General features: G+C 41.5%; 1 protein-coding gene across 1 annotated transcript in view; it reads left to right on the top strand.

Annotated features, from left to right (window-relative positions):
* The window catches only part of LOC126297840 (cuticlin-5), a 260,742-nt gene that overhangs the window by 187,097 nt on the left and 47,294 nt on the right, over window positions 1-26,351 (top strand). The window contains exons 4-5 of the mRNA XM_049989092.1: window positions 5,160-5,316; window positions 24,919-25,002. Coding sequence (XP_049845049.1) covers window positions 5,160-5,316; window positions 24,919-25,002 — 241 coding nt within the window. The remainder of the gene's footprint in view (window positions 1-5,159; window positions 5,317-24,918; window positions 25,003-26,351) is intronic.

The following is a 26,351-nucleotide window of genomic DNA, read 5'->3' as shown; positions in this document are numbered from 1 at the left end:
TCTGACACACCGGTGTCAATGTGTTCTTTTTTCCATTTCCAGGAGTGTAGTAACAGCTTGCACTGTACGTGCTTGAGCATTGTCCTGCAAAATGTTAGTGAGGTCCTGCAGAAAGTGTCATCACTTATGTCTCTTAGCTGGTTGTAGGTTGTGTTCCATAAATGAACAGCATAGAGACAGAAGTCCGGTTGTCTTCAACTCGGTCGTAAACTTCCTTTGGGCCACAGTTGGACTGTTATTGGCCGTATAGTAGGCCTTACAGAAGCGCTATACGCCCTGGCGCGCTTTACCGAAGCATTTTCACGTCAAATGGCCGACAACAAGAAGGCGCGTGCGCATGCGCGTACTAATTCCCATCATGCCCCGCGATCAACCGTGCAGTTTGAACGTCCGAACACTAACCGTTCAGAAGTTATGACGATTTTATTTCATATAGTTCAATAACTGTCACCCTGTAACTTGTGTACGCAGTACTACGATCATCTGCGTATGTGCATATCGTTATCCATGACTTTTGTCACCTCAACGTACTGTCCTAGTGTTTTAATATTTTCACAATCGTGCATTAAACACGTTCGTACTCATGACTGAATTAATTAAAAATGAAAGGAGGCAAGCCTTCGTGACTTCCACCCTGAACTGAAATTGAGAAGAGAATAAAAAATTCCAAGGCATTACTTTCCAGCATAGAATATTTTGATTTACATTACCTGGCCGACAACCCGCCATCAATAGTGTGATAATATAGTCCAGGCCATTGACGGAAATTCGGTTGAAGAGGAATAGCAGCCTACGACCACGTCCCCATTTCTAGTCACTACAGGCGACGAAAATCTCTTGCGGCATTTACCATATCAGCTGTTGTGGTTGGCAGGAGAGCCAACCGTGTTCCTTAAAGGGGGCCGAAATGCACGCGTTTTAGCTCACGCAGGCTGGCGTGAGGTGTGGCATATGACAAGGGAATTAGAATTGAGAAAAACGGACGTAGCTGGTGGAATACTTAACTTTAATCCATTAATGAAGAACGTCGCTCTTTATGGTACATGATTCACAGCATCAATAGCAACAAATAATGGCGCCTTGCTAGGTCGTAGCAATTAACGTAGCTGAAGGCTATGCTAACTATCGTTTCGGCAAATGAGAGCGTAGAAGTCAGTGAACCATCGCTAGCAAAGTCGGCTCTACAACTGGGGCGAGTGCTAGGAAGTCTCTCTAGACCTGCCGTGTGGCGGCGCTCGGTCTGCAATCATTGATAGTGGCGACACGCGGGTCCGACGTATACTACCGGACCGCGGCTGATTTAAAGGCTACCACCTAGCAAGTGTGGTGTCTGCCGGTGACACCACATCAGCATTGATTTCCTTACATCTTCATCTACATCTACATGGTTATTCTGCAAGTCACACTCAAGTGCCTTGCAGAGGGTTCATCGAACCACTTTCATACTACTTCTCTACCATTCCACTCTCGAATGGCGCATGCGAAAAAGGAACACCTAAATCTTTCCGTTCGAGCTCTGATTTCTCTTATTTTATTATGATGATCATTTCTCCCTATGTAGGTGGCTGTCAACAAAATATTTTCGCATTCGGATACATAGAAATTTCGTAAATAGATCTCGCCGCAAAGAAAACCGCCTTTGTTTCTGTGACTGCCACCCCAACTCGCATATCATATCAGTGAGACTCTCACTCCTATTGCGCGATAACTCGAAACGAGCTGCCCTTCTTTGGACTTTTTCGATGTCATCAGTCAATCCTACCTGGTAAGGATCCCACAGTGCGCAGCAGTATTCCAGCAGAGGACGGACAAGTGTAATGCAGGCTGTCTCTTTAGTGGGTTTGTCGCATCTTGTAAGTGTTCTGCCAACAAAACGCAGTCTTTGTTTCGCCTTCCCCACAATATTATCTATGTGGTCTTTCCAATTTAAGTTGCTCGTAGTTGTAATTCCTAGGTATTTAGTCGAATTGACAGCCCTTAGATTTGTGCGATTTATCGTATCCCCGAATTTATTGGATTTCTTTTAGTACCTATGTGGATGACCTCCTACTTTTCTTTGTTTAGCGCAAATTGCCACTTTTCGCACCATACAGAAATTCTCTCTAGATCATTTTGTAGTTGGAATTGATCGTCTGATGATTTTACTAGACGGTAAATTACAGCGTCATCTGCAAACAATCTAAGGGGGCTGCTCAGATTATCACCTAGATCATTTATGTAAATCAGGAACAGCAGAGGGCCTATGACAATTCCTTGCGGAACGCCAGATTTCACTTCAGTTCTACTCGATGATTTACCGTTTATCACTACGAACTGTGACCTCTCTGAGAGGAAATCACGAATACAGTCACACAACTGAGACGATACTCCATATTGATTAATAGTCGCTTGTGAGGAACAGTATCAAAAGCCTGGAAATCTAGAAATATGGAATCGATGTGAGATCCCTTGTCGACAGCACTCATTACTTCATGGGAATAAAGAGCTAGCTGCGTTGCACGAGAACGATATTTTCTGAATCCGTGTTGGTTATATCAATAAGTCATTTTCTTCAAGGAGATTCATAATGTTCGAGTACAGTATATGCTCCAAAATCCTACTGCAAATTGAGGTCAGCGATATGCGTTTGTAATTCAATTGGTTACTCTTATTTTCTTTCTTGAATATTGGTGCGACTTGTGCTACTTTCCAGTCTTTAGGAACAGTCCTTTCGTCAAGTGAGCAGTTGTACATGGTTGCTAAGAAAGGCGCTATTGTGTCTGCATACTCTGAAAGGAACCTGATTGGTATACCATCTGGACCGGAAGACTTGCCTTTCTTAAGTGATTTGAGTTGTTTCGCAACGCCTAAGATATCTACTTTTATGTCACTCATGCTATCAGCTGTTCTGGTTTTGAATTCTGGAATGGCTCTGAGCACTATGGGAGTTAACATCTGAGGTTTCCGGGCGGGAAGGAGCGCCTGGTCCCCGGCACGAATCCGTCCGGCGGATTTGTGTCGCGGCCCGGTGAATCAGCCAGTCTGTGGATGGTTTTTAGGCGGTTTTCCATCTGCCTCGGCGAATGCGGGCTGGTTCCCCTTGTTCCGCCTCAGTTACACTATGTCGGCGATTGCTGCGCAAACAAGTTCTTCACGTACGCGTACATCACCATTACCCTACCACGCAAACATACGGGTTACACTCGTCTAGTGTGAGACGTTCCCTGGGGTGTCCACCGGGGGCAGAACCGCACAATAACCCTGGGTTCGGTGTGGGGCGGCGGAGGGGTGAAGTGGACTGCGATAGTCGTCGTGGGGTTGTGGACCACTGCGACGGGGACGGAGCCTCTCCGTCGTTTCTAGGTCCCCAGTTAACATACAATAACATCTGAGGTCATCAGTAACCCTGAACCACATAAACCTAACTAACCTAAGGACATCACACACATCCATGCCCGAGGCAGAAGTCGGACCTGCGACTGGAGCGGACGCGCGGTTCCAGACTGAAGCGCCTAGAACCGCTCTGCCACACCGGCCGGCTAATTCTGGAATATTTACTTCGTATTATTTCGTGAAGTAATTACGGAAAATTGTATTTAGTAACTCCGATATAGTGACACCATCATCGAAGGCAAACCTACGTTTCTAGCATTTGTAGACTTAGAGAAAGCTTTTGACAGTGTTGACTGGAATACTCTTTTTCAAATTCTAAAGGTGGCAGGGGTAAAATACAGGGAGCGAAAGGCTATTTACAATTTGTACAGAAACCAGATGGCAGTCATAAGAGTCGAGGGGCATGAAAGGGAAGCAGTGGTTGGGAAAGGAGTGAGACAGGGTTGTAGCCTCTCCCCGATGTTATTCAATCTGTATATTGAGCAAGCAGTAAAGGAAACAAAAGAAAAATTTGGAGTAGGTATTAAAATTCATGGAGAAGAAGTAAAAACTTTGAGGTTCGCCGATGACATTGTAATTCTGTCAGAGACGGCAAAGGACTTGGAAGAGCAGTTGAACGGAATGGACAGTGTCTTGAAAGGAGGATATAAGATGAACATTAACAAAAGCAAAACGAGGATAATGGAATGTAGTCCAATTAAATCGGGTGATGCTGAGGGAATTAGATTAGGAAATGAGACACTTAAAGTAGTAAAGGAGTTTTGCTATTTAGGAAGTAAAATAACTGATGATGGTCGAAGTAGAGAGGATATAAAATGTAGACTGGCAATGGGAAGGAAAGCGTTTCTGAAGAAGAGAAATTTGTTAACATCGAATATAGATTTAAGTGTCAGGAAGTCATTTCTGAAAATATTTGTTTGGAGTGTAGCCATGTATGGAAGTGAAAAATGGATGATAACTAGTTTGGACAAGAAGAGAATAGAAGCTTTCGAAATGTGGTGCTACAGAAGAATACTGAAGATAAGGTGGATAGATCACGTAACTAATGAGGAGGTACTGAATAGGATTGGGGAGAAGAGAATTTTGTGGCACAACTTGACTAGAAGAAGGGATCGGTTGGTAGGACATGTTTTGAGGCATCAAGGGATCACAAATTTAGCATTGGAGGGCAGTGTGGAGGGTAAAAATCGTAGAGGGAGACCGAGAGATGAGTACACTAAGCAGATTCAGAAGGATGTAGGTTGCAGTAGGTACGGGGAGATGAAGAAGCTTGCACAGGATAGAGTAGCATGGAGAGCTGCATCAAACCAGTCTCAGGACTGAAGACCACAACAACAACATTGGCTCTGAGCACTATGAGACTTAACATCTATGGTCATCAGTCCCCTAGAACTTTGAACTACTTAAACCTAACTAACCTAAGGACATCACACACATCCATGCCCGAGGCAGGAGTCGAACCTGCGACCGTAGCGGTCGCGCGGTTCCAGACTGAAGCGCCTACAACCGCTCGGCCACACCGGCCGGCTGATTCTGGAATATTACTTCGTCTTCTTTCGTGAAGGAATTACGGAAAATTGTATTTCGTAACTCCGCTTTAGTGACACCATCATCGGTAACATTTCCATCGCTATCGCGCAGTGACGGTATGGATTGTTTTTTGCCACTGGTATTTTGAGACAATGTTTGATTGTGGAAACTATTAAAAGCGTCTCGCATTGACGTCCGCACTAAATTTGGAGCTGCCCGATGGGCTGTAGGAACTGTACGGCCGCGCGGTGTTGCAGGTGGTGTTCGTGGGCGACGGCAGCCACGTGTCGGGCCCGCACGTGCGGTCTCGGCCGCTGAGGCCCCTCGCCGTCGACGACCTGGACTGGCGGCTCCACGACGACGTCTGGGACCGCGAGTACCGCCGCCACCACCATAACGCCACCAGGGTGCACCGTGCGTATCCTCCCTTTTCTACCTATTACAACTATTTGACAATTTTTCCCACACAGGAAGGAATAACACACTGCTGGCCATTAAAGCTGCAACTCCAGGAAGGAGAGCACAAAACAAAATACACTACTGGCCATTGAAATTGCTACACCAAGAAGAAATGCAGATGATAAACGGGTATTCATTGGACAAATATATTATACTAGAACTGACATGTCATTACATTTTCACGCAATTTGGGTGCATATATCCTGGGAAAACAGTATCCAGAACAACTACCCCTGGCCGTAATAACGGTCTTGATACGCCTGGGCATTGAGTCAAACAGAGCTTTGATGGCGTGTACAGGTACAGCTGACCATGCAGCTTCAACACGATACCACAGTTCATCAAGAGTAGTGACTGGCGTATTGTGACAAGCCAGTTGCTCGACCAGACGTTTTCAATTGGTGAGAGATGTGGAGAATGTGCTGGCCAGGGCAGCAGTCGAACATTTTCTGTATCCAGAAAGGCCCTTACAGGACCTGCAGCTTGCGGTCGTGCATTATCCTCCTGAAAAGTAGGGTTTCGCAGGGATCGAATGAAGGGTAGAACCACGGGTCGTAACACATATAAAATGTAACGTCGACTGTTCAAAGTGCCGTCAATGCGAACAAGAGGTGACCGAGACGTGTAACCAATGGCACCCCATACCACCACGCCGGGTGATACGCCAGTATGGCGATGACGAATACACGCTTCCACTGTGCCTTCACCGCGATGTCGCCAAACACGGATGCGACCATCATGATGCAGTAAACAGAACCTGGATTCATCCGAAAAAATGACGTTTTGCCATTCGTACACCCAGATTCGTCGTTGAGTACACCATTGCAGGCGCTCCTGTCTGTGATTCAGCGTCAAGGGTAACCGCAGCCGTGGTCTCCTGGCTGATAGTCCACGCTGCAGCAAACGTCCTCGAATTGTTCATGTAGATGGTTGTTGTCTTGCAAGTGTCCCCATCTGTTGACTCAGGGATCTAGAGGTGGCTGCACGATCCGTTACAGCCATGCAGATAAGTTTCCTGTCATATCGACTGCTAGTGATACGAGGCCGTTGGAATCCAGCACGGCGTTGCGTATTACACTCCTGAACCCACCGATTCCATATTCTGCTAACAGTCATTGGATCTCGACCAACGCGAGCGGCAATATCGCGATACGATAAACCGCAATCGCGACAAGCTACAATCGTGATGATACGCATTTCTCCTCCTTACACGAGGCATCACAGCAACGTTTCACCAGGCAACGCCGGTCAACTGCTGTTTGTGTAGGAGAAATCGGTTGGAAACTTTCCTCGTGTCAGCTCGTTGTAGGTGTCGCTACCGGCGAATGAATGCTCTGAAAAGCCAATCATTTGCATATCACATCTTCTTCCTGTCGCTTAAATTTCACGTCTGTAGCACGTCACCTACGTGGCGTAGCAATTTTAATGGCCAGCAGTGTATATCAGCAAACAGCTGCAGATTGCTGCTTACCCTTTGCGCCTGATTATTAAATACACAGAAAATAACAGCGGTCGTATCACACTCCCCTGGGGCACTCCTGATGATATCCTTCTCACTAATTAACACTCGCCGTCGAGGACAACATACTGGATTCTATTACTTAAGAGGACTACGAGCCACTCACATACAAGGGAACCTATTCTGTATGCTTGAACTTTCGTTAACAATCGGCAGTGTGGCACCGTGACAAATGCTTTGCCAAAAATTAGGAATATGGAATACGCCTGCTGCCCTTCATCCATGGTTCGCAGGATCTCATGTGAGAAAAGGATAAGCGGAGTTCCGCACGAGAGATGCTTTCTAAAACCGTGTTGATTTGTGGACAGAAACTTTTCCCTTTCAGGGATATTTATTATATTCGAACTGTGAATATGTTCAAAGATCCTGCCGCTAACCAAAGTTAAGGATATTGGTCTGTAATTTTGCGGGTCCGTTCTTTTACCCTGAAGATTTTATGGTGTACACTGGACTGAGACAAGGGGCTGCCATTTCACCTATTTTATTTAACCTTGTCCTAGAAAAGATCGACAGGGAATTTTCTAAAACCAGTCCACAAGGCGTCCAGCTACAGGATGTGAACATTATAAGACTTGCCTATGCAGATGATGTAGCACTAATAAGTACTTCCAAAAGAGATTTAATCGGAATGATGCAAAATTACTACAAAATTGCTGAGAAAACAGGATTACATGTTAATGAAGAAAAGACAGAATACCTGCCCATAAGTAAGAAATCCAGATAAGATGCACCTCAGACTGTAGATGGATTCAGTTTCAAGACTTTTGACCACTTCAAGTACCTAGGAAGTCTTTTTAGTAATAACAACAGAACAGATATAGAAATAGATGCCCGTTTATCAATAGCAAACAAGACACTTTTTAGTTTAATCAAAATTCTAGGAAAAGATCACTTAGCAGTAACTTCAAAATCCGTTTATGTCAATCGAACATTATACCTGTAATGGTATGGGAATGTGAAACATTAATATTTAGAAAGAAAGATGAAGAAAAACTGTTAATATTCGAAAGAAAAGTACTAAGAAAAAATTTTTGACCTGTATACGACGAAAATAACATGGAATGGAGAATAAGAAGAAATGAAGAATTAAGAGGACTGCACAAACACCGTAACATCGCCGAAGTGCTCAAGAGGAGAAGGTTGAATTGGGCAGGCCATATAGCAAGAATGACAGAGAACAACTACCTAGAATGGCACTCAGCAGAACAATAGATGGAACGAGAGGACGAGGGAGGACACAACTAGGATGAACAGCAACAGCAACTGGACAAACAGCACACTGGACAGGGAGAAGTGGAAGAGGCTCATAGAGCAGGCGTATGGTCGATAAGGCCCTTGCCACATGTTAAGTAAAGTATATACAGGAGTCACCTGCGCTTTTTCCCAGTCGCTGGGCGAGAGATTCGCGATAAGTGCAAGGCGGTACTGCTAGTCTGAACTCTAGATCGCTTTAAGCTTATAAGTTGTTCACATGATCATAATGTCTCTTCCAGTTATGACTTAGAGCACATCTACTTGATATGTAATCTGCAAGACATCGTATGGTGCATTGTGGAGTGTAGTTTGTACCACTCACAAGTAGAGCGATGGAAAAAAATACGTGTGTATATACCTGTATACGAGCCCTAATTTCTCTTATCTTTGTGGTCCTTACGTGAAACGTGCATTCGCGGTAGTAGGGTGGATCTGTAGTTACCTACAAATGCCAATCTTCTAAATTTTCTCGTTAGTATTTTCGCAAAAAGAAAGTCGTCTTTCCTACGTGGATTCCAATTTGAGTTCACGAAGAAGCTCCGTGATACTCGCATCTTGATCGAACCTACCGGTAACAAATCTTTATGAGGTAGGATTACGTGGTTGATTTACAGAAAACCTTCTGCAGAGTTAGTCATCAGTGCCTAAGCAGTTTGTTACAGCATTTTCAGATTTCCGCGAGCAACAAAATGTTTACTGTCACCAAACAGTTTTCAAAGTACAGATTACAGAAGGACGTTAGCAATCCTGCAGACTGCGAGGTAACATAAGCTTTAAATCAGCGAGGTTATTATTATCAGCTAGTGTTAACGAAGTAAAAACAGAGAAAAGAAACGTTTCCAGCTACCAGGAGAATGTTAATTTCGGATAGATATTTAATAAGTGTTATTAGAGTTTCTTTAACACTGCTCTGCCTCAGTACGTCTTTTACTGGCGGCCTTTTAACAAGCCACTGCTTCCGGCGATCGTAGGTGTAAGCAGTGTGTGGGTGTACAAGGTATCCCCCGGCTACTGTGGTCTCTTTGTATTCTGGAACATGCCTGTTGAGTCCAGAGAATTACGTAGGCGATTAGGACCCCGCAGACAACTTCACAGCGTGGTATACTTTCGTAAGCAAGCTACGAAGGTAGGTCGTACGTGTGTGGTTCCTCTAAATTTTTTGTTTGCTTTCTAAAAAAAAAGTATATTTCTCTAACTTTCCATCCAGGGACAGGAATTCCACGTTTATTATATATGTGTAGAATTTCTTTTCCAACAGTTATTGGTAGTTAATGTGGATGGGTTGTCCGCAGTTTGCACTTAGTTTGTGTGGTAATTGTTCGGTTCGGTATTTACGTACACGTCTTTGGAATGTTGACAGAGAATCGATAAAATGATTATTAGAGTGAAAAGCTGCTATGGAGGCAGGTCAAGGTCAAATGCGCGGAAACTTGCTAAAGTGCACAACTTGACTCACAGCCAACTGCGCCTCAGTGACATTCCTGTGTCCGTTCTGTGAGGGTCGTGCGTTGTTCGTAAAGCATACTGTTTACGTCAGTCAAAAAAATGGTTCAAATGGCTCTGAGCACTATGGGACTCAACTGCTGTGGTCATCAGTCCCCTAGAACATAGAACTACTTAAACCTAAGGACATCACACACATCCATGCCCGAGGCAGGATTCGAACCTGCGACCGTAGCAGTCGCACGGCTCCGGACTGCGCGCCTAGAACCGCGAGACCACCGCGGCCGCGCTTACGTCAGTCATAATGTTCCTTGCTGACTGATTATTTTACCCTCATAGTGTCCCGAGCGATGTGACTGATATTTTATCGCTCTTGTCTATTATTTATCTGATCAATAATGAGAAATTAATGTAGTTGAAGAGTACTTGGTAAACAATTTTCACGGACAGTAAAAGTAGATTCATTCCTTAGAGAACTGCGAAGCAAGAAATTTGCAAAAATTAGCTTTGACGACTTTAGAAACTGTCATCCAAGAAAAAGAAAATCGACCAGACCACAGCTACAGATCCTGTTCATGAGCTCAGTGAAACAGTGAATAAGAATTTAGAAATTAATGAGCTGAGAGCCGAAACTGAAGTGTTAAAAAAACTAAATGCACGGAAAACAGCAGCACTGAAAAAATACGATCTAGCGTTACGAAGTAAAACAAATGTTTTTCTCTTTCGTTAAAGTGGATAAAAAGATCATCTGAGACGAAAGAAAAAAACAAATTACACAAAAGTGTTAGAAATGATTACTCAAAATGTTTAACCCGTGCAAATACGATGTCTGTTAAACGAAAAGGGTAAAGTGGAATTCAGAGGACGTTGCCTATGCATTGACTTTAAGAGCTCTATCGCAAGAGCATATGCTAATTTGCGAAAGCGAAAAATGACTTGGCCTTGCAGGGCAACACTTCAGAAATGGCAAAGGAAGTTAAATACAAACCGTGTTTTCTCGAAGGTATTCTATATTGATTCAAGACAAAGTCGAACACTTATACAACCCAAGAGGGACTAGCACCTTTAACATTCATGGAAATGAATATTGATGGTCACATATGTTACGCCTAGTCGGAAGACATAGTATCGATCCACATTCCAGTGTTTAAGTCTGCATGATCCGTGGATTGTGTAGGAAGTGGAAGCAACCAGCTCATGATTTCGACATAATTATGACTAGTAGTTTGCTTCAGAGCATCATTAAGGTACTTGAGGAATCGTGAATATATGTAGCAGCTGTGACTTGTGATACGGGTGGAAAAATTATTGAAGTTTTGAAGGAACTGTGTGTCGATTACAGATAGAGGTATGATCACATAGGCTCAGTCGTGCGTAAAGCAGTTGATTTCTTCGTTTTACTCGTAGAATTCTGAGGAAGGGCAGTTAGTCTACAAAGGAAATTGCTTACACATCACTCGTGCGACCAGTTCTAGAATATTCCTCAAGTGTGTGAGACCCGTACCAAATAGGACTAGCAGGGGATATTGAACGTAGACAGAGAAGGGCAGTGCAAATGTTCACAGGTTTATTTGATCCATGGAACAGGGTCACAGAGATACTGAAGGAACTGAACTGGAAGACTCTTGAAGATAGACGTGTACTATCGCGAGAAAGTCTATTAGCAAAGTTTCAAGAACAGGCTTTAAATGATGCCTCTAGGAATATATTACAACCCCCTACGTATAGCTCCCACAGGGATTGTGAGGACAAAATTAGAATAATTACTCCTCGCACGGAGGCATTCAAACAACCATTGTTCCCGCGCTCCATACGTGCAGGTAACGAAAAGAAACACTAATAATGGTTCAATGGGACGTACCCTCTGCCATGCACTTCGCGATGGTTTGCAGAGTGTAGATGCAGATGTAGATAAAACATATTTCGTAAATATAGAATATATAGTACAACTTCCGATTGAATTCTTCTGCGTCCCCAAGTTTCGTTACCAGTGAGCTCTGTGTAAATGTTTATGACTCGCCAGTACGGGAAATCCCAGAAGCTGTGAATGTCGAAGTAAATTTATTGAAAGATTTCATAACAGTGTTTGATGACTCTAATCTCGGATGGTCTTCTACGTGCGGTGAAATACACTGCAGGCTATACCGCATGTAAGTGCCTATTGATAGATCATTAGGTTTTCCAGCAGCAAACAGGAAAATTGGAGAGCGTAATGAAGCCTTGTATCAATTATATCTCGTGGTGGTCTGTGCTTTCAAATGCCAGCAAGTGTTGCTGCCTGAAGAATAATTTGCTGCTTTATGTGGAATTGGAGTGCGCAAACAAAAAAAAAAGAGGAAAATCTCGTAAAGTCTCTGCACTCCATACTGAAACAAAAGTTTCCTGAGGTTCATGACAGTTATTGTTCTTTACTTCTACATCTACATCCATACTCTGCAGGCCACCTGACGGTGTGTGGCGGTGGGTACCTTGAGTACTTCTATCGGTTCTCTCTTCTATTCCAGTCTCGTATTGTTCGTGGAAAGAAAGATTGTCGGTATGCCTCTGTGTGAGCTCTAATCTCTCTGAGTTTATCCTCATGGTGCCTTCGCGAGATATACGTAGGAGGGAGCAATATACTGTTTGACACCTCGGTGAAGGTATTTTCTCGAAACTTCAACAAAAGTCCGTACCGAGCTACTGAGCGTCTCTCTTGCAGAGTGTTCCGCTGGAGTTTATCTATCATCTCCATAACGCTTTCGAGATTACCAAATGATCCTGTAACGAAGTCTGCTGCTCTCCGTTGGATCTTCTCTATCTCTTCTATCAACCCTATCTGGCACGGATCCCACACTGTTGTTGTTGTTGTTGTTGTTGTTGTTGTCTTCAGTCCTGAGACTGGTTTGATGCAGCTCTCCATGCTACTCTACCCTGTGCAAGCTTCTTCATCTCCCAGTACCTACTGCAATCTACATCCTTCTGAATCTGCTTAGTGTATTCATCTCTTGGTCTCCCTCTACGATTTTTACCCTCCACGCTGCCCTCCAATGCTAAATTTGTGATCCCTTGATGCCTCAAAACATGTCCTACCAACCGATCCCTTCTTCTGGTCAACTTGTGCCACAAACTTCTCTTCTCCCCAATACTATTCAATACCTCCTCATTAGTTACGTGATCTACCAATCTTATCTTCAGCATTCTTCTGTAGCACCACATTTCTAAAGCTTCTATTCTCTTCTTGTTTAAACTATTTATCGTCCACGTTTCACTTCCATACATGGCTACACTTCATACGAATACTTTCAGAAACGACTTCCTGACACTTAAATCTATAATCGATGTTAACAAATTTCTCTTCTTCAGAAACACTTTCCTTGCCATTGCCAGTCTACATTTTATATCCTCTCTACTTCGACCATCATCAGTTATTTTACTTCCTAAATAGCAAAACTCCTTTACTACTTTAAGTGTCTCATTTCCTAATCTAATTACCTCAGCATCACCCGATTTAATTTGACTACATTCCATTATCCTCGTTTTGCTTTTGTTGATGTTCATCTTATATCCTCTTTTCAAGACACTGTCCATTCCGTTCAACTGCTCTTCCAAGTCCTTTGCCGTCTCTGACAGAATTACAACGTCATCGGCGAACCTCAAAGTTTTTACTTCTTCTCCATGAATTTTAATACCTACTCCAAATTTTTCTTTTGTTTCCTTTACTGCTTGCTCAATATACAGATTGAATAACATCGGGAAGAGGCTACAACCCTGTCTCACTCCTTTCCCAACCACTGCTTCCCTTTCATGCCCCTCGACTCTAATAACTGCCATCTGGCTTCTGTACAAATTGTAAATAGCCTTTCGCTCCCTGTATTTTACCCCTGCCACCTTCAGAATTTGAAAGAAAGTATTCCAGTCAACAATGTCAAAAGCTTTCTCTAAGTCTACAAATGCTAGAAACGTAGGTTTGCCTTTTCTTAATCTTTCTTCTAAGGTAAGTCGTAAGGTCAGTATTGCCTCACGTGTTCCAACATTTCTACGGACTCCAAACTGATCCTCCCGAGGTCCGCATCTGCCAATTTTTCCATTCGTCTGTAAAGAATTCGCGTTAGTATTTTGCAGCTGTGACTTTTTAAACTGATAGTTCGGTAATTTTCACATCTGTCAGCACCTGCTTTCTTTGGGATTGGAATTATTATATTCTTCTTGAAATCTGAGGGTATTTCGCCTGTCTCATACATCTTGCTCACCAGCTGGTAGAGTTTTGTCATGACTGGCTCTCCCAAGGCCGTCAGTAGTTCTAATGGAATTTGTCTACTTTGGGAGCCTTGTTTCGACTCAGGTCTTTCAGTGCTCTGTCAAACTCTTCACGCAGTATCTTACCTCCCATTTCGTCTTCATCTACATCCTCTTTCATTTCCATAATATTGTCCTCAAATACATCGCTCTTGTATAAACCTTCTATATACTCCTTCCACCTTTCTGCCTTCCCTTCTTTGCTTAGAACTGGGTTGCCATCTGAGCTCTTGATATTCATACACGTGGCTCTCTTCTCTCCAAAGGTCTCTTTAATTTTCCTGTTGGCAGTATCTATCTTACCCCTAGAGAGATAAGCTTCTACATCCTTACATTTGTCCTCTAGCCATCCCTGCTTAGCCATTTTGCACTTCCTGTCGATCTCATTTTTGAGACGTTTGTATTCCTTTTTGCCTGCTTCATTTACTGCATTTTTATATTTTCTTCTTTCATCAATTAAATTTAATATTTCTTCTGTTACCCAAGGATTTCTAGCAGCCCTCATCTTTTTACCTACTTTATCCTCTGCTGCCTTCACTACTTCATCCCTCAGAGCTACCCATTCTTCTTCTACTGTGTTTCTTTCTCCCATTGCTGTCAATTGTTCCCTTATGCTCTCCTTGAAACTCTGTACAACCTCTGGTTCGTTCAGCTTATCCAGATCCCATGTCCTTAAATTCCCACCTTTTTGCAGTTTCTTCAGTTTTAACCTACAGGTCATAACCAATAGATTGTGGTCAGAGTCCACATCTGCCCCTGGAAATGTCCTACAATTTAAAACCTGATTCCTAAATCTCTGTCTTACCATTATATAATCTATCTGATACCTTTTAGTATCTCCAGGATTCTTCCATGTATACAACCTTCTTTTATGATTCTTGAACCAAGTGTTAGCTATGATTAAGTTATGCAGATCCCATACTGGTGAGAAATATTCAAGCAGTGGGCAAACAATTATACTGTAACCTAATTCCTTTGTTTTCGGACTGCATAACCTGAGGATTCTTCCAATGAATCTCTGTCTGGCATCTGCTTTGCCGACGACTAATTTTATATGATCATTCCATTTTAAATCACTCCTAATGCCTACTCCCTGATAATTTATGGAATTAACTGCTTCCAGTTGCTGACCTGCTGTATTGTAGCTAAATGATAAAGGATCTTTCTTTCTATGTATTCGTAGGACATTACACTTGTCTATGTTGAGATTCAATTGCCATTCCCTGCACCATGAGTCAATTCGTTGCAGATCCTCCTGCATGTTTAGGTAAGAACAAAAATATTTGGCCGCGTGGGGTAGCCGCGTAGTCTATGGCGCCTTGAAACGGTTTCTCGCAGCTCCCCCTGTCGGAGGTTCGAGTCCTCCCTCGGGCATGGGTGTGTGTGTGTTGTCCTTAGCGAAAGTTAGTTTAAGTTGGATTAAACATGAATATTTGTAAGTATTAAGTGTCTGAATAAATAAGCAGAATTGTAAACCATGAAGAAATGTTCCACAAGGTGGAGGCATATATTGACTGTATTTTCATTTGGTAAATGACAATAGAAATCTGAAACAAGAACACCAGCTTCTCCTTCAAAAGTGTGTTATGTTTCAGCTTAATTATCATTTATTTTGTCCAAATGTGTAGTACATCTGCCATGCCACTTTTTTGTTTATTCGTCCAACTATGTATTGAACCAAACCGAAAGTATAATGAACGAGTAATACGCCACAGCATCTGTGGTACGGCGCATTTGCCTTAATTACACTGCTGTGCTGCGCTACGCAGCCTCGTCGTGACGTCAGGGGCCTCCAGCCAATAGTGAGAGTTGCTGCTGGAATCGCCTCCTGCCTCCCGCCAGAATGCAAGTGAGCAAAGCTCCAACTACCGATTCCAAAACGGAAGACGTTACTGTGTGGTTATCAACTAAAGGAACACCTTATAGTTCGTCACATACCAGAGCAGAAATGTTGGTTATGTCAATGCCCACAACTTGCATACAGAATAAGGCGAAATTGCAAAGCTGCGTGGACACCGCTCGTTATATTACACCCCCTCCAATATCACTGTCATTACAAACCAGTCGAGTTGCTATGGGCTCAGGTGAAAGCATTTATTACGGAAACGTACAACACATTTAAGATCGCAGGTACTGAGACACTTACAAACTATAGGACGTCGTATTCAAGCGGCGTTCGGCCTTTGAGAATCGTGAAGGTTTGGTATGCTAGGAACAGGGTGTTCTTGGTCCTTTACGAAGAAGAATAACGCGCAATGTAAAATGATGGATGCAACACAAAAAATTACTTACGGTAACGTGGAAGTAATTGAACGGAAAGTAAATAGTTCAGTAGTCTTAATGCTTTTATAATGCCTTACATTTCACCTGTCCACAATAAAAGGGATGATGAAGCTCTTGCACAATGGGTAGGTCTCGTATGGTATACTAAAGTATTGTACACCTTTCTGTTAATCTAAGGGTTTCCATTATGGAATTAACTGGCTCAACGCTTCCTCGGAATTCGTTGAGGAGGATCGCCTGCTTTGCATGTGACATAACCTTGAAATCAGTAACCACAGTAGCTAAAGATAGTTTCAAATTACTTACGCTCTGAAGTTTGTTTCTGGATTTATTTTTTATATACCTTTAAGAAGGAAAAGCCAAAAAAATGGTTCAAATGGCTCTGAGCACTATGAGACTTAACTTCTGAGGTCATCAGTCCCCTAGAACTTAGAACTACTTAAACCTAACTAACCTAAGGACATCACACACATCGATGCCCGAGGCAGCGATCTCTCGGTTCCAGACTGTAGCGCCCAGAACCGCTCGGCCACCCCGGCCGGTAAGGAAATGCCATTTCGCACTGATATGTGAATGAGACAGGTAATGAACTTGTTACCGCTTTATTTGATAGACTTGGAAACTTCATCTTTAAGCTCAACCAGAAACTTGCCAGTTATTACGATTTATTTTCTGAAACTCAATCACTAGAAGTTTCGAGTAGCTGCTCGTTTCAATTTCACTTCTTGTGGATTCCAAAATTGTTGTGTTTCTAAAGCGATCACGAATCCAGTTCTTATTACTAGGTAGAAAGCCGGTCAGTGCGGACGAGTGGTTCTAGGCGCTACAGTCTGGAACCGCACGACCGCTACGGTCGCAGGTTCGAATCCTGCCTCGGGCATGGATGTGTGCGATGTCTTTAGGTTACTTAGGTTTAAGTAGTCCTAAGTTCTAGTGGACTGATGGCCTCAGATGTTAAGTCCCATAGAGCTCAGAGCCATTTGAACCATTTGTACTAGATAGAACAGGGAACCAGTGTTTGAAACTTTTCCAAATACCTTAAAATGTTCCTTAAATTTACTCTTGAATTTTTGTCCGAAGTAAGACGTATTTCTACTAGGAAATAGTGAAGGATATCGAAACACTCAATTTGATTGAAATTGAGACAGATTTCCTAAACTAAGGTTTTTAATGAACGAAGCGATATGGTCTTGCACATTACACAGGTTTGTGTTTGGTCTGTGAAGTAATATATTTCATCTTTTGATTTTTGATAAAATTTCTGTCAGTTAAGCTACAATCGGAAGCCAAACTTTGCCAAGGGATAGGTGTACCTGGCGAGAAGATAAACGTCATACAATATGAGAACAGTTCTATTGCGATATTACCATCTTACATCCGTGTTAATCAATAAAAACTTTTATTAAATACTTAGGTTATAATTACAAAAATTCGCTAATTATTAGGATGACCATTAATAAAATTAACTATGTTCGTTGTATCGTGAGGTACAGAGGTGTTTCACTTGCACATAACGGTAAGTTGATTTAACAATTACAGGCAACAGTAGATATTTACGCAACCATCTTGTTGCTGATGTTACAGTCATCACTTATTTTAATAGAAGACCGGAGGCGTAGTACTGTGTCGGTAAATACTGTGCGAAGTAAAAAATGCTTGCAAATTGGCCACGATGATATCGTTTCGCGCCCGCAACGGTGTGATGCCTGCCGGGCGCGCGACTCGACGAGCAGCCGACCCCATAGGCCTGTATTACATTATCATATTTCTTTGTCAATGTTGATATCTCAACTATTTTTGTCAAAGAAATTTCATAGTGTAAAAAGGAACTTTCTCAAATCTCGCCTTTTGTCAAAGAAATATGATCAGATCTAGGGTCTCGCCGTAGATTTGATCATAAAAGTCGTTCGTCTTCTCTTCACTGCACTGTGAAAAGTAACTGCTTGGGGCGCTGGCATCACTACAGCCATTTGACGTCAGTTCAAAATGGTTCAATGGCTCAAATGCCCGAGGCAGGATTCGAACCTGCGACCGTAGCGGTCGCGCGATTCCAGACTGTAGCGGCTAGAACCGTTCGGCCACTCTGGCCGACTTCTGGCAGTTACACTAGTTATTAATGTACCAGCATTTCACATTTGCAATGGCTTATCTTGCACTTATTTTAACCAGTTATCTTCAACTTTTAATCACTTACGTATATTACCTAGACAAACATATTCTGCCGGCCAGAGTGGCCGAGCGGTTCTAGGCGCTTCAGTCTGGAATCGCGCGACCGCTACGGTCGCAGGTTCGAATCCTGCCTCGGGCATGGATGTGTGTAATGTCCTTAGGTTAGTTAGGTTTAAGTAGTTCTACGTTCTAGGGGACTGATGATCTCAAATGTTAAGTCCATAGTGCTCAGAGCTATTTCAAACATATTCTTGAAATTTCATTACTGTATATAAATTACTTCTTTGGTGCACCATTAGTGTAGCATCCTTATACACGATGGGACGTACCTGCAAAATTATGTCAGGAAATATGACGTCATAAACATTGAGCTATGTTTGAAAAAAACTACAGGGCGAAATTCGCTAGATAAACAGGTGAAATATGTGGACAAATATGTAGGAAATGTGGTAAATATATGTGAGATGTGTGACCATGGGCAAATCAGCTGGTAAACGGCGCCTCCTAAACCCCAGGATCGATTTCAACCAAACTTGGTACAGATATTACTTACTATCTGGAAATAAATATTGTGGAGATAATAATCAGTAAACACCTACTGGGGTGGGGGTGTTAACATGGAGGTGGGAGGAGGAAGGAGGAGATGGACAGAGAGAGAAGGAGAAGGAGGAGATCGATCAGACAGGAGGAAATGGACAGAGAGAGGGGGAGGGGAAAATGGACTGAAAGGAAAGAGGATATGGACAGATAGAGGGGAGAGGAGGAGATGAATGGAGAGAGGAAAGGGGGGAGGTGGACAGAGAGAGGGGGTGGGGGGAGGAGGGGTAGACAAGGGATGCAGAGTAGATTGACTTAAAAGGGGAGAAGAGGAGGTGAGCAGAGAGAGGAGGGAGGAGATGGACAGGGAGACGGGCACGAGGTGGACATGAGGAGGAAATGGAAAGAGAGAAGGGAGGAAGTAATGGATGAGAGAGAAGGAAGGAGGAGATGGACTAATTAATAAATACAATTTACGAAATGACAAACTTTGTATTTTTCACTACAATATAAAGGGTCTAAAAAGCAAAGTGGACCAGCTGTCTGTTTGCATTAACGATAGCTGTTATGGTTGGCAGGAGAGCCAATCGTATGGTTAAAGGAGGCCGAAACGCACGCGTTTTAGCTCACGCAGGCTGGCGTGAGGTGTGGAACATGACAAGGGAATTAGAATTGAGAAAAACGGACGTAGCTGGTGGAATACTTAACTTTAATCCATTAACGGAGAACGTCGCTCTTTATGGGACATGATTCACAATATCAATAGTACGGATACTGGCGCCTTGCTAGGTCGTAGCAAATAACGTAGCTGAAGGCTATGCTAACTATCGTCTCGGCAAATGAGAGCGTAATTTGTCAGTGAACAATCGCTAGCAAAGTCGGCTGTACAACTGGGGCGAGTGCTAGGAAGTCTCTCTAGACCTGCCGTGTGGCGGCGCTTGGTCTGCAATCATTGATAGTGGCGACAAGCCGGTCCGACGTATACTACCGGACCGCGGCCGATTTAAAGGCTACCACCTAGCAAGTGTGGTGTCTGGCGGTGACACCACAATAGCAGTGCAGTAAATGATGCCCATATATTATATTTTACTGGACACTATTTGAAGGAAAGAACTGAAATGGCACAGCTTAGCAGTTTATTGCACTATAAATGCAATGGACAAAGGTGGAGTAATAATGTATATTAAAAACAGTATAGCGTACGAGTCTATAGATGTAACAAATTATTGTATTAGTGATTAAAATTCTTCTGGGTATTATGCTGCGTCATTGCTAAAAACTAACAACAATAATAAACTAAAACCGATGTTTTGGCCAAATTGCAATGGCCTTCCTCAGGGCACGACTCGTGACCTGAGGCATGAGTTGTGCCCTGAGGAAAGCGTTGCAATTTGGCTGAAACGTCGGTTTTAGTTTATTATTGTTGATAATTTTTAGCAATGACGCGGCATAATACCCAGAAGAATTTTAATCACCTATGAATTATTGTGTTGATTGAAATTCTTGCACTGAACTTCATATTAATACTTGCCTATTTATGTGATTACTGTTTACATAGCTCCCTCCAAAAATCTTAGTATATTCCTCAGGCAAGTAGAATCACTTTTAACTCGAATCACTTTTAACTCACCTGTTCTCAAAAACCAATTAAATAATCATGCATGGATAGTTCAATGCAAATTTTATTAATTGTAATAATTATAAGACAGATTTTGAGAATGTAATGAGCTGTTTTAATCTGAGGGCAGCAAATCTGACTAACACAAATCTTAAATGGCCTTTCTGACCATGATGGGCAGCTGTTAAAAATGCACTATATAAGCCCTGCGAACAAGAGTTGTTTTTTCAACAGATCTTTCAGACTAATCAATGATGAAAATCTGGAAACCTTCAGCAGACATTTGCAGCAGTTAGAGTGGAACATAGTACATGAGGCTAAAAATGTCGGTGATAAATTTAACCTGTTCCTGAATAAATTTGTTACCCTTTTTGAAGCTGTATTTCCCAAGAGAATTTCAAAAAGTACCAACCTGAGTGATTACAAGCAACAATGGGTCACTAAGGGAATGAAAACATCCTGTTAAACAAATATAATGATTTATGTTTCACTCAGAAATTCTAAAAAAATCGTAGGATAGGTAGCACTACAATTTATACTGTAGTATCCTAAAGAATATAATTTAAAAAAATCAAAGAGCATGTTTATCAAATCTGAAACTGACAGCTCAAATAATAAAATAAAAACTACACTCAAATGCCAAAGAAACTAGTACATCTGCTCAGTATCATGTAAGGCCCCCTGCCAGCACACATAAGTGCTGCAACACAACATGGTGTGAACTTGTCTAATGTCTGAAGTAGTGCTGGATGAAATTGAAACCATGAATCCTGCAAGGCTGTCCATAAATCTGTAAGAGTACAAGCTGGTGGAGATCTCTTCTGAGCAGCACATTGCAAGGCATCCCAGATATACTCAATAATGTCCATGTCTGGAGAGTCTGGTGACCAGTGGAAGTGTGTTCCTGGAGCCACTCTGTAGGAGTTCTGGACATGTGGGATGTTGCATTGTCCTGCTGGAATTGCCCAAGACTGTCTGAATGCACAATGGACATGAATGGATGCAAGTGATTAGGAAGGATGCTTACATACATGTCACCTGTCAGAGTCATATCTAAACGTATCAGGGGTCCCACATCAATCCAACTGCACATGCCCCACACAATTACAGTGTGTCCACCAGTTTGAACAGTCTCCTTCTGACATGCAGGATATATGGATTCATGAGGTTGTCTCCATACCCGTACATGTCCATCTGCTCGGTACAATTTGAAATGAGACTTGTCCGACCAGGCAACATGTTTCCAATCATCAACAGTCCAATGTCAGTGTTGACAGACCCGGACAATGCATAAAGCTTTGTATCATGCAGTTATCAAGAGTACACAAGTGGGCCTTCAGCTCTGAAAGCCCATATTGATGATGTTTTATTGAATGATTTGCATGTTGACAGTTTTTGATGGCACAGCATTGAAATCTGCAGCGATTTACGGAAGGGTTGCACTTCTGTCATGTTGAACGATTCTCTCCACTCATTGGCAGTCCCATTCTTGCAGGATCTTGTTCATGCCACAGTGATGTTGGAGATTTGATGTTTTAACAGATTCCTGATATTCACAGTACACTCGTGAAATCGTCGTACAGAAAGATCCCCACTTCAGCGGTAACTCGGAGATGATGTGTCCCATCGCTCATGTGCTGACTATAAAACCATGTGCAAACTCACTTAAATCTTGATAACCTGCCATTGTAGCAGCAGTAGCCGATCTAACAACTACTCCAGATACTTTTTGTCTTATGTAGGCGTTGCCGACCACAGCACCACATTTTGCGTGTTTACAATGTCTGTGTTTGAATACGCATGCATATACCAGTTTCATTGGCACTTCATTGTATTTGGAAGGTAGTCAAAAGGGAGACAGAAAAAATTTCATAAGATACAGACAGTATTGAGGTGTGTGATAATGGAAGCATGGTACATGAAGGTGATATAGTTGCTAATATCTTCATCAACCATTTTTTTAAAACAGTGGATCAAATTGGTTTTAAAGGACTTATGCTTGAAGCCATGAACCTTCTTCAATAAGCTGTGCAAAACAAAATTTGTTAGATGCATATACCTTATCTTATAGCCACTGAAAAATAAAACTTTCACTCTTGCACCCTGCTGCAGATTTATTCTTTAAGTTCTCTCTCACATATTTAAGAGTCTATAAAGCAAGGTATTATCCCTAATAGACTTAAATATGTGGTTGTTAAGCCACTGTTCAAAAAAGGTGCTAAAGCTGAAGTTTCCAACTACTGGCCAGTTTCATTGATAACAAGTTTTTCTAAAATCCTAGGGAATCTTATGTGCAACATAATGATGCATCATGTTAATAAACATAGCATACACAATAAAAGACTGTCTGGATTCCGAATGGGATATTTCAACGGAACATGCCATTTTCTAACTTTTCAACCAACTCCTTGGATCAATAAGCAATAAAATGTGACCAACTGGAATCTTCTGTGCTGCTTTAGCATTTGACTGTGTAGATCACAAAGTTCTACTTACAAAGGCTGAGCACAATGGCTTATATGGTAAAGTAGGGATGTTGCTCGAATCGTATCTAGATGACAGAAGGCAGAAGGTAGTACTGAATAATGCTGCAATGGTACCTGTCTGCAGTGACTGGGACACTGCGAAATGTAGAGTACCACAAGGCTTGGTGCTTGGTCCCTTACTTTCCCTAATTTTTATCATGCGTATGGCGTATGACACAAAAGCACACTTCAACCTATTTGCAGATGATATGACCATTATGATAGAGAAAGTACCAAACTGCAGTCTATAGAACCTTAGAACCCCTATATTCAAAGAAGCTCTAGATTGATTTCTTCAAATGGTCTGTCCCTCAGTTTAATAAGAAGCAATTAATTCAGTTTCAAACAGCAAACAGAAAACTAGAAAATATTCAAATAAAATGTGCTGACAAAGAAATATTGAGAGTTGAGCCTCCCAAATTCCTAGGATTATACATTAACAACTCTCTAAACTGGTCAGTTCATGTCATTGACCTATGTAACAGACTGCATTCAGCAGCATTTCCCATTCGCTCAGTTTCATTTGTTTGTGACCTGGAAACAATCAAAGCTGCATGCTCAGATATTTCTATTCACTTATGACATATGACATCATGCTCTGGGCAAACCAGTCATGTGCAAATAAAGCTCTTATTGCACAGATGAGAGTTATCAGAATTATGGGTAGAATGCAACATACATACTGTGGCAGAAATTTATTCAAACAGTTGGGGATCCTCACCAAACCATGCCAGTACAATTTTTCACTAATTTTGTTTGTGAAGAATAATCATACAATTTACAGAACAAACAGTGAATATCATGATCGTGATACAAGAATTCTAAGACATTGCTTGTGATATGCTGCTGGTTCATATCAGCCATAAAGTAACAGATGTATAAAGTAGAAGTAGGATGCAACTATTACAGTATGTACCATATTTGGTAAATACAATTTTTGTCATATTACTGTGCCTGATGTTTGCAAATGCCATCATTATCCTGGCTCCTTGTAAATAAAATGTAAATAAATAAATCAAAAGTATCTTCTTTTGATTTTGATACACACATTTTAAGAATAATTTTGATTTCCCATTTTTTGTTTATTAGTTTAGTGCCATTGGACATAAGCCCCTGCAGAATAGTATCAAACCAGAAACCAAGTTTTTACTGTTCTACTTCCTTGTATGTGTCATAACTGGGCAGCAGAAAAGGACTGATTTGACATTTCAATGCACAGAGTTCCTCAGCAAATCCAAAAATAGGGCATTCCCCATCCATCATCCCTTCGCACATGGCATAAACATTGTAGTATATGTGATCAACATCTGTCACTAATTCCCAAGAGGGCACTGCTCCAATTCACATCCATTCCTAGACAACTTAATCACAACAGGAGTATACCTTTATCCATGCTCAAACTGAGCTTGTGGTTGCTTGCTGTTACTGTGTTTTGTTTTACATGTCAGAGCAATTGTAGTATACTTTGAAAGACATGGCCTTGTTATGCTATACACTCATATATGGCCCAAGATGTATCAGTCAGAAAGAGAATATGACCTTTTCTGCGGTAAAAATAGAAACTAAATAAATAAACAACATTGTGAAATTTCAAAAGATGTAATTTTAGTGAATTTCCAACTACTATAATGTAAGTAACTGGCAACACTGGTCAGTGTGCTGTTATAGTATTATAGAGTTTGCAGTTCACAGTCTTATGAGCCATGCTTTTACAATAATTGCCAACCACTCATGAATAATGGCATGTCGAGGATCTTAGTATGTACCTAACTCTCCTGTCCACCAGGTCAATGATCAGTTGTAATCAGTAAATGTGGTAGTTGGATTGTATTCATCTTACTAAATATGTATCAAATGTAAATAATTTAGGAGTAAAGGTGTGTGTATGTATGTGTACTCTAGCTCATTATAGGAACCATCTATTTATTTTGCAGATATTGAAGCAGAGTGCCAAGACGAATACATGAAAATTCGAATTGGTTTCAATGGATCATTCCATGGACTTCTTTACTCTTCCGGTGAGTTCTACATCACTGAAGCTTTTCAGTGATGGATGCTTAAAAATCCTAATGTGTTGTAAAATTTGGAAAATTGCATATAGAAATAACTGATAAAAAGCTCCTAAAGAAAACTTATATCCAAAATAAATCAGTGAAGCAGTTTTTCCCTCTTATCCCTTCTTCTGAGATTACACCAGCCCTAATAACTACAAAATTCATTAATCCTCCAGCAGGTATGCCTGTTCATGGTACAGGAGTAGTTGTGTGGTGCACTGAGTGCACCACTTATCTTACTCAGTTCTAAAATACTTTTCATATGAACTCACATCAGTATTGACATTAATTACTGTAGTTTATTTTTTAAGTTTCAGGTATACTTTCACTCAGACTGATACTATGAATATCAAAATATTAAGCATTTTGTCTAATTCATACAAAAAATATGTTACCATCACAGTTGAAAATACTAACTAATAGTATTACGTATCTAATCAAGAAACAAAAATACACTTTTGATCACTTTCAATGCAGAAGACTGCTTCATTATTCAATGTGGCTGTTAATGACATTTTTATAATAAACCTAAGCACCAAAATGATACAACTTAAAAAGACAACAAATCATGTTTCATTATCATACTGAATGTCTACTGAAACTGTGTTATAACAGTGTATGTACAGACCATGTTCATGACTCAGTAATTTGAGGGAGGACAAGAGTTAAATTGTAAGTCTTCTGAGTCTGCAGTTGCAACTTCACTCTTTTCAAAAAATGGCTCTGAGCACTATGGGACTTAACAGCTATGGTCATCAGTCCCCTACTTAAACCTAACTAACCTAAGGACATCACACAACACCCAGTCATCACGAGGCTCACTCTTTTCACAAGTGTGAGTAATAGTCATATGCTTCTTACACAGATTACACTTTTTGTTATATTAATACTCATACCCTTTCCATAAGTAACAGTGTCCTCATTTCTTAGAAGAAGGCTCCGCCACTTGCTCAGATGTTGTCTGGTATCTCTCAAGGAACAGCTAAATATCCTGCAGAAGGCTTGGAATTTTGTCTCTTTCTGTTAGATGTGGTTTCAGGAGATCATAAGACAGGTTCTTTAGAAAAATCGTTCTTGAGGCTCTATGATTTTATTCATCTTAGAAACAAAGCATCTGATCATTGATGCCTTCAAAATATTACCAAAGGTCATCTTCTTGTTACACGAGACACAATGGCCACACATCTGGTTGCCTGAATCAATACTGTAATTTAACACAATATCTGGATTTTGAGAATCTTCATTGATAGTATCTGAATTGTGCATAGTTGACAACATCAGAAACATCTTGTATTTTGGCGCCTACAAAACCA

The sequence above is a fragment of the Schistocerca gregaria genome, chromosome X (genome assembly GCF_023897955.1).
Source record: "Schistocerca gregaria isolate iqSchGreg1 chromosome X, iqSchGreg1.2, whole genome shotgun sequence".
Taxonomy (NCBI): Eukaryota; Metazoa; Arthropoda; class Insecta; order Orthoptera; family Acrididae; genus Schistocerca; species Schistocerca gregaria.
This window is presented reverse-complemented; position numbering and strand designations above follow the sequence as displayed.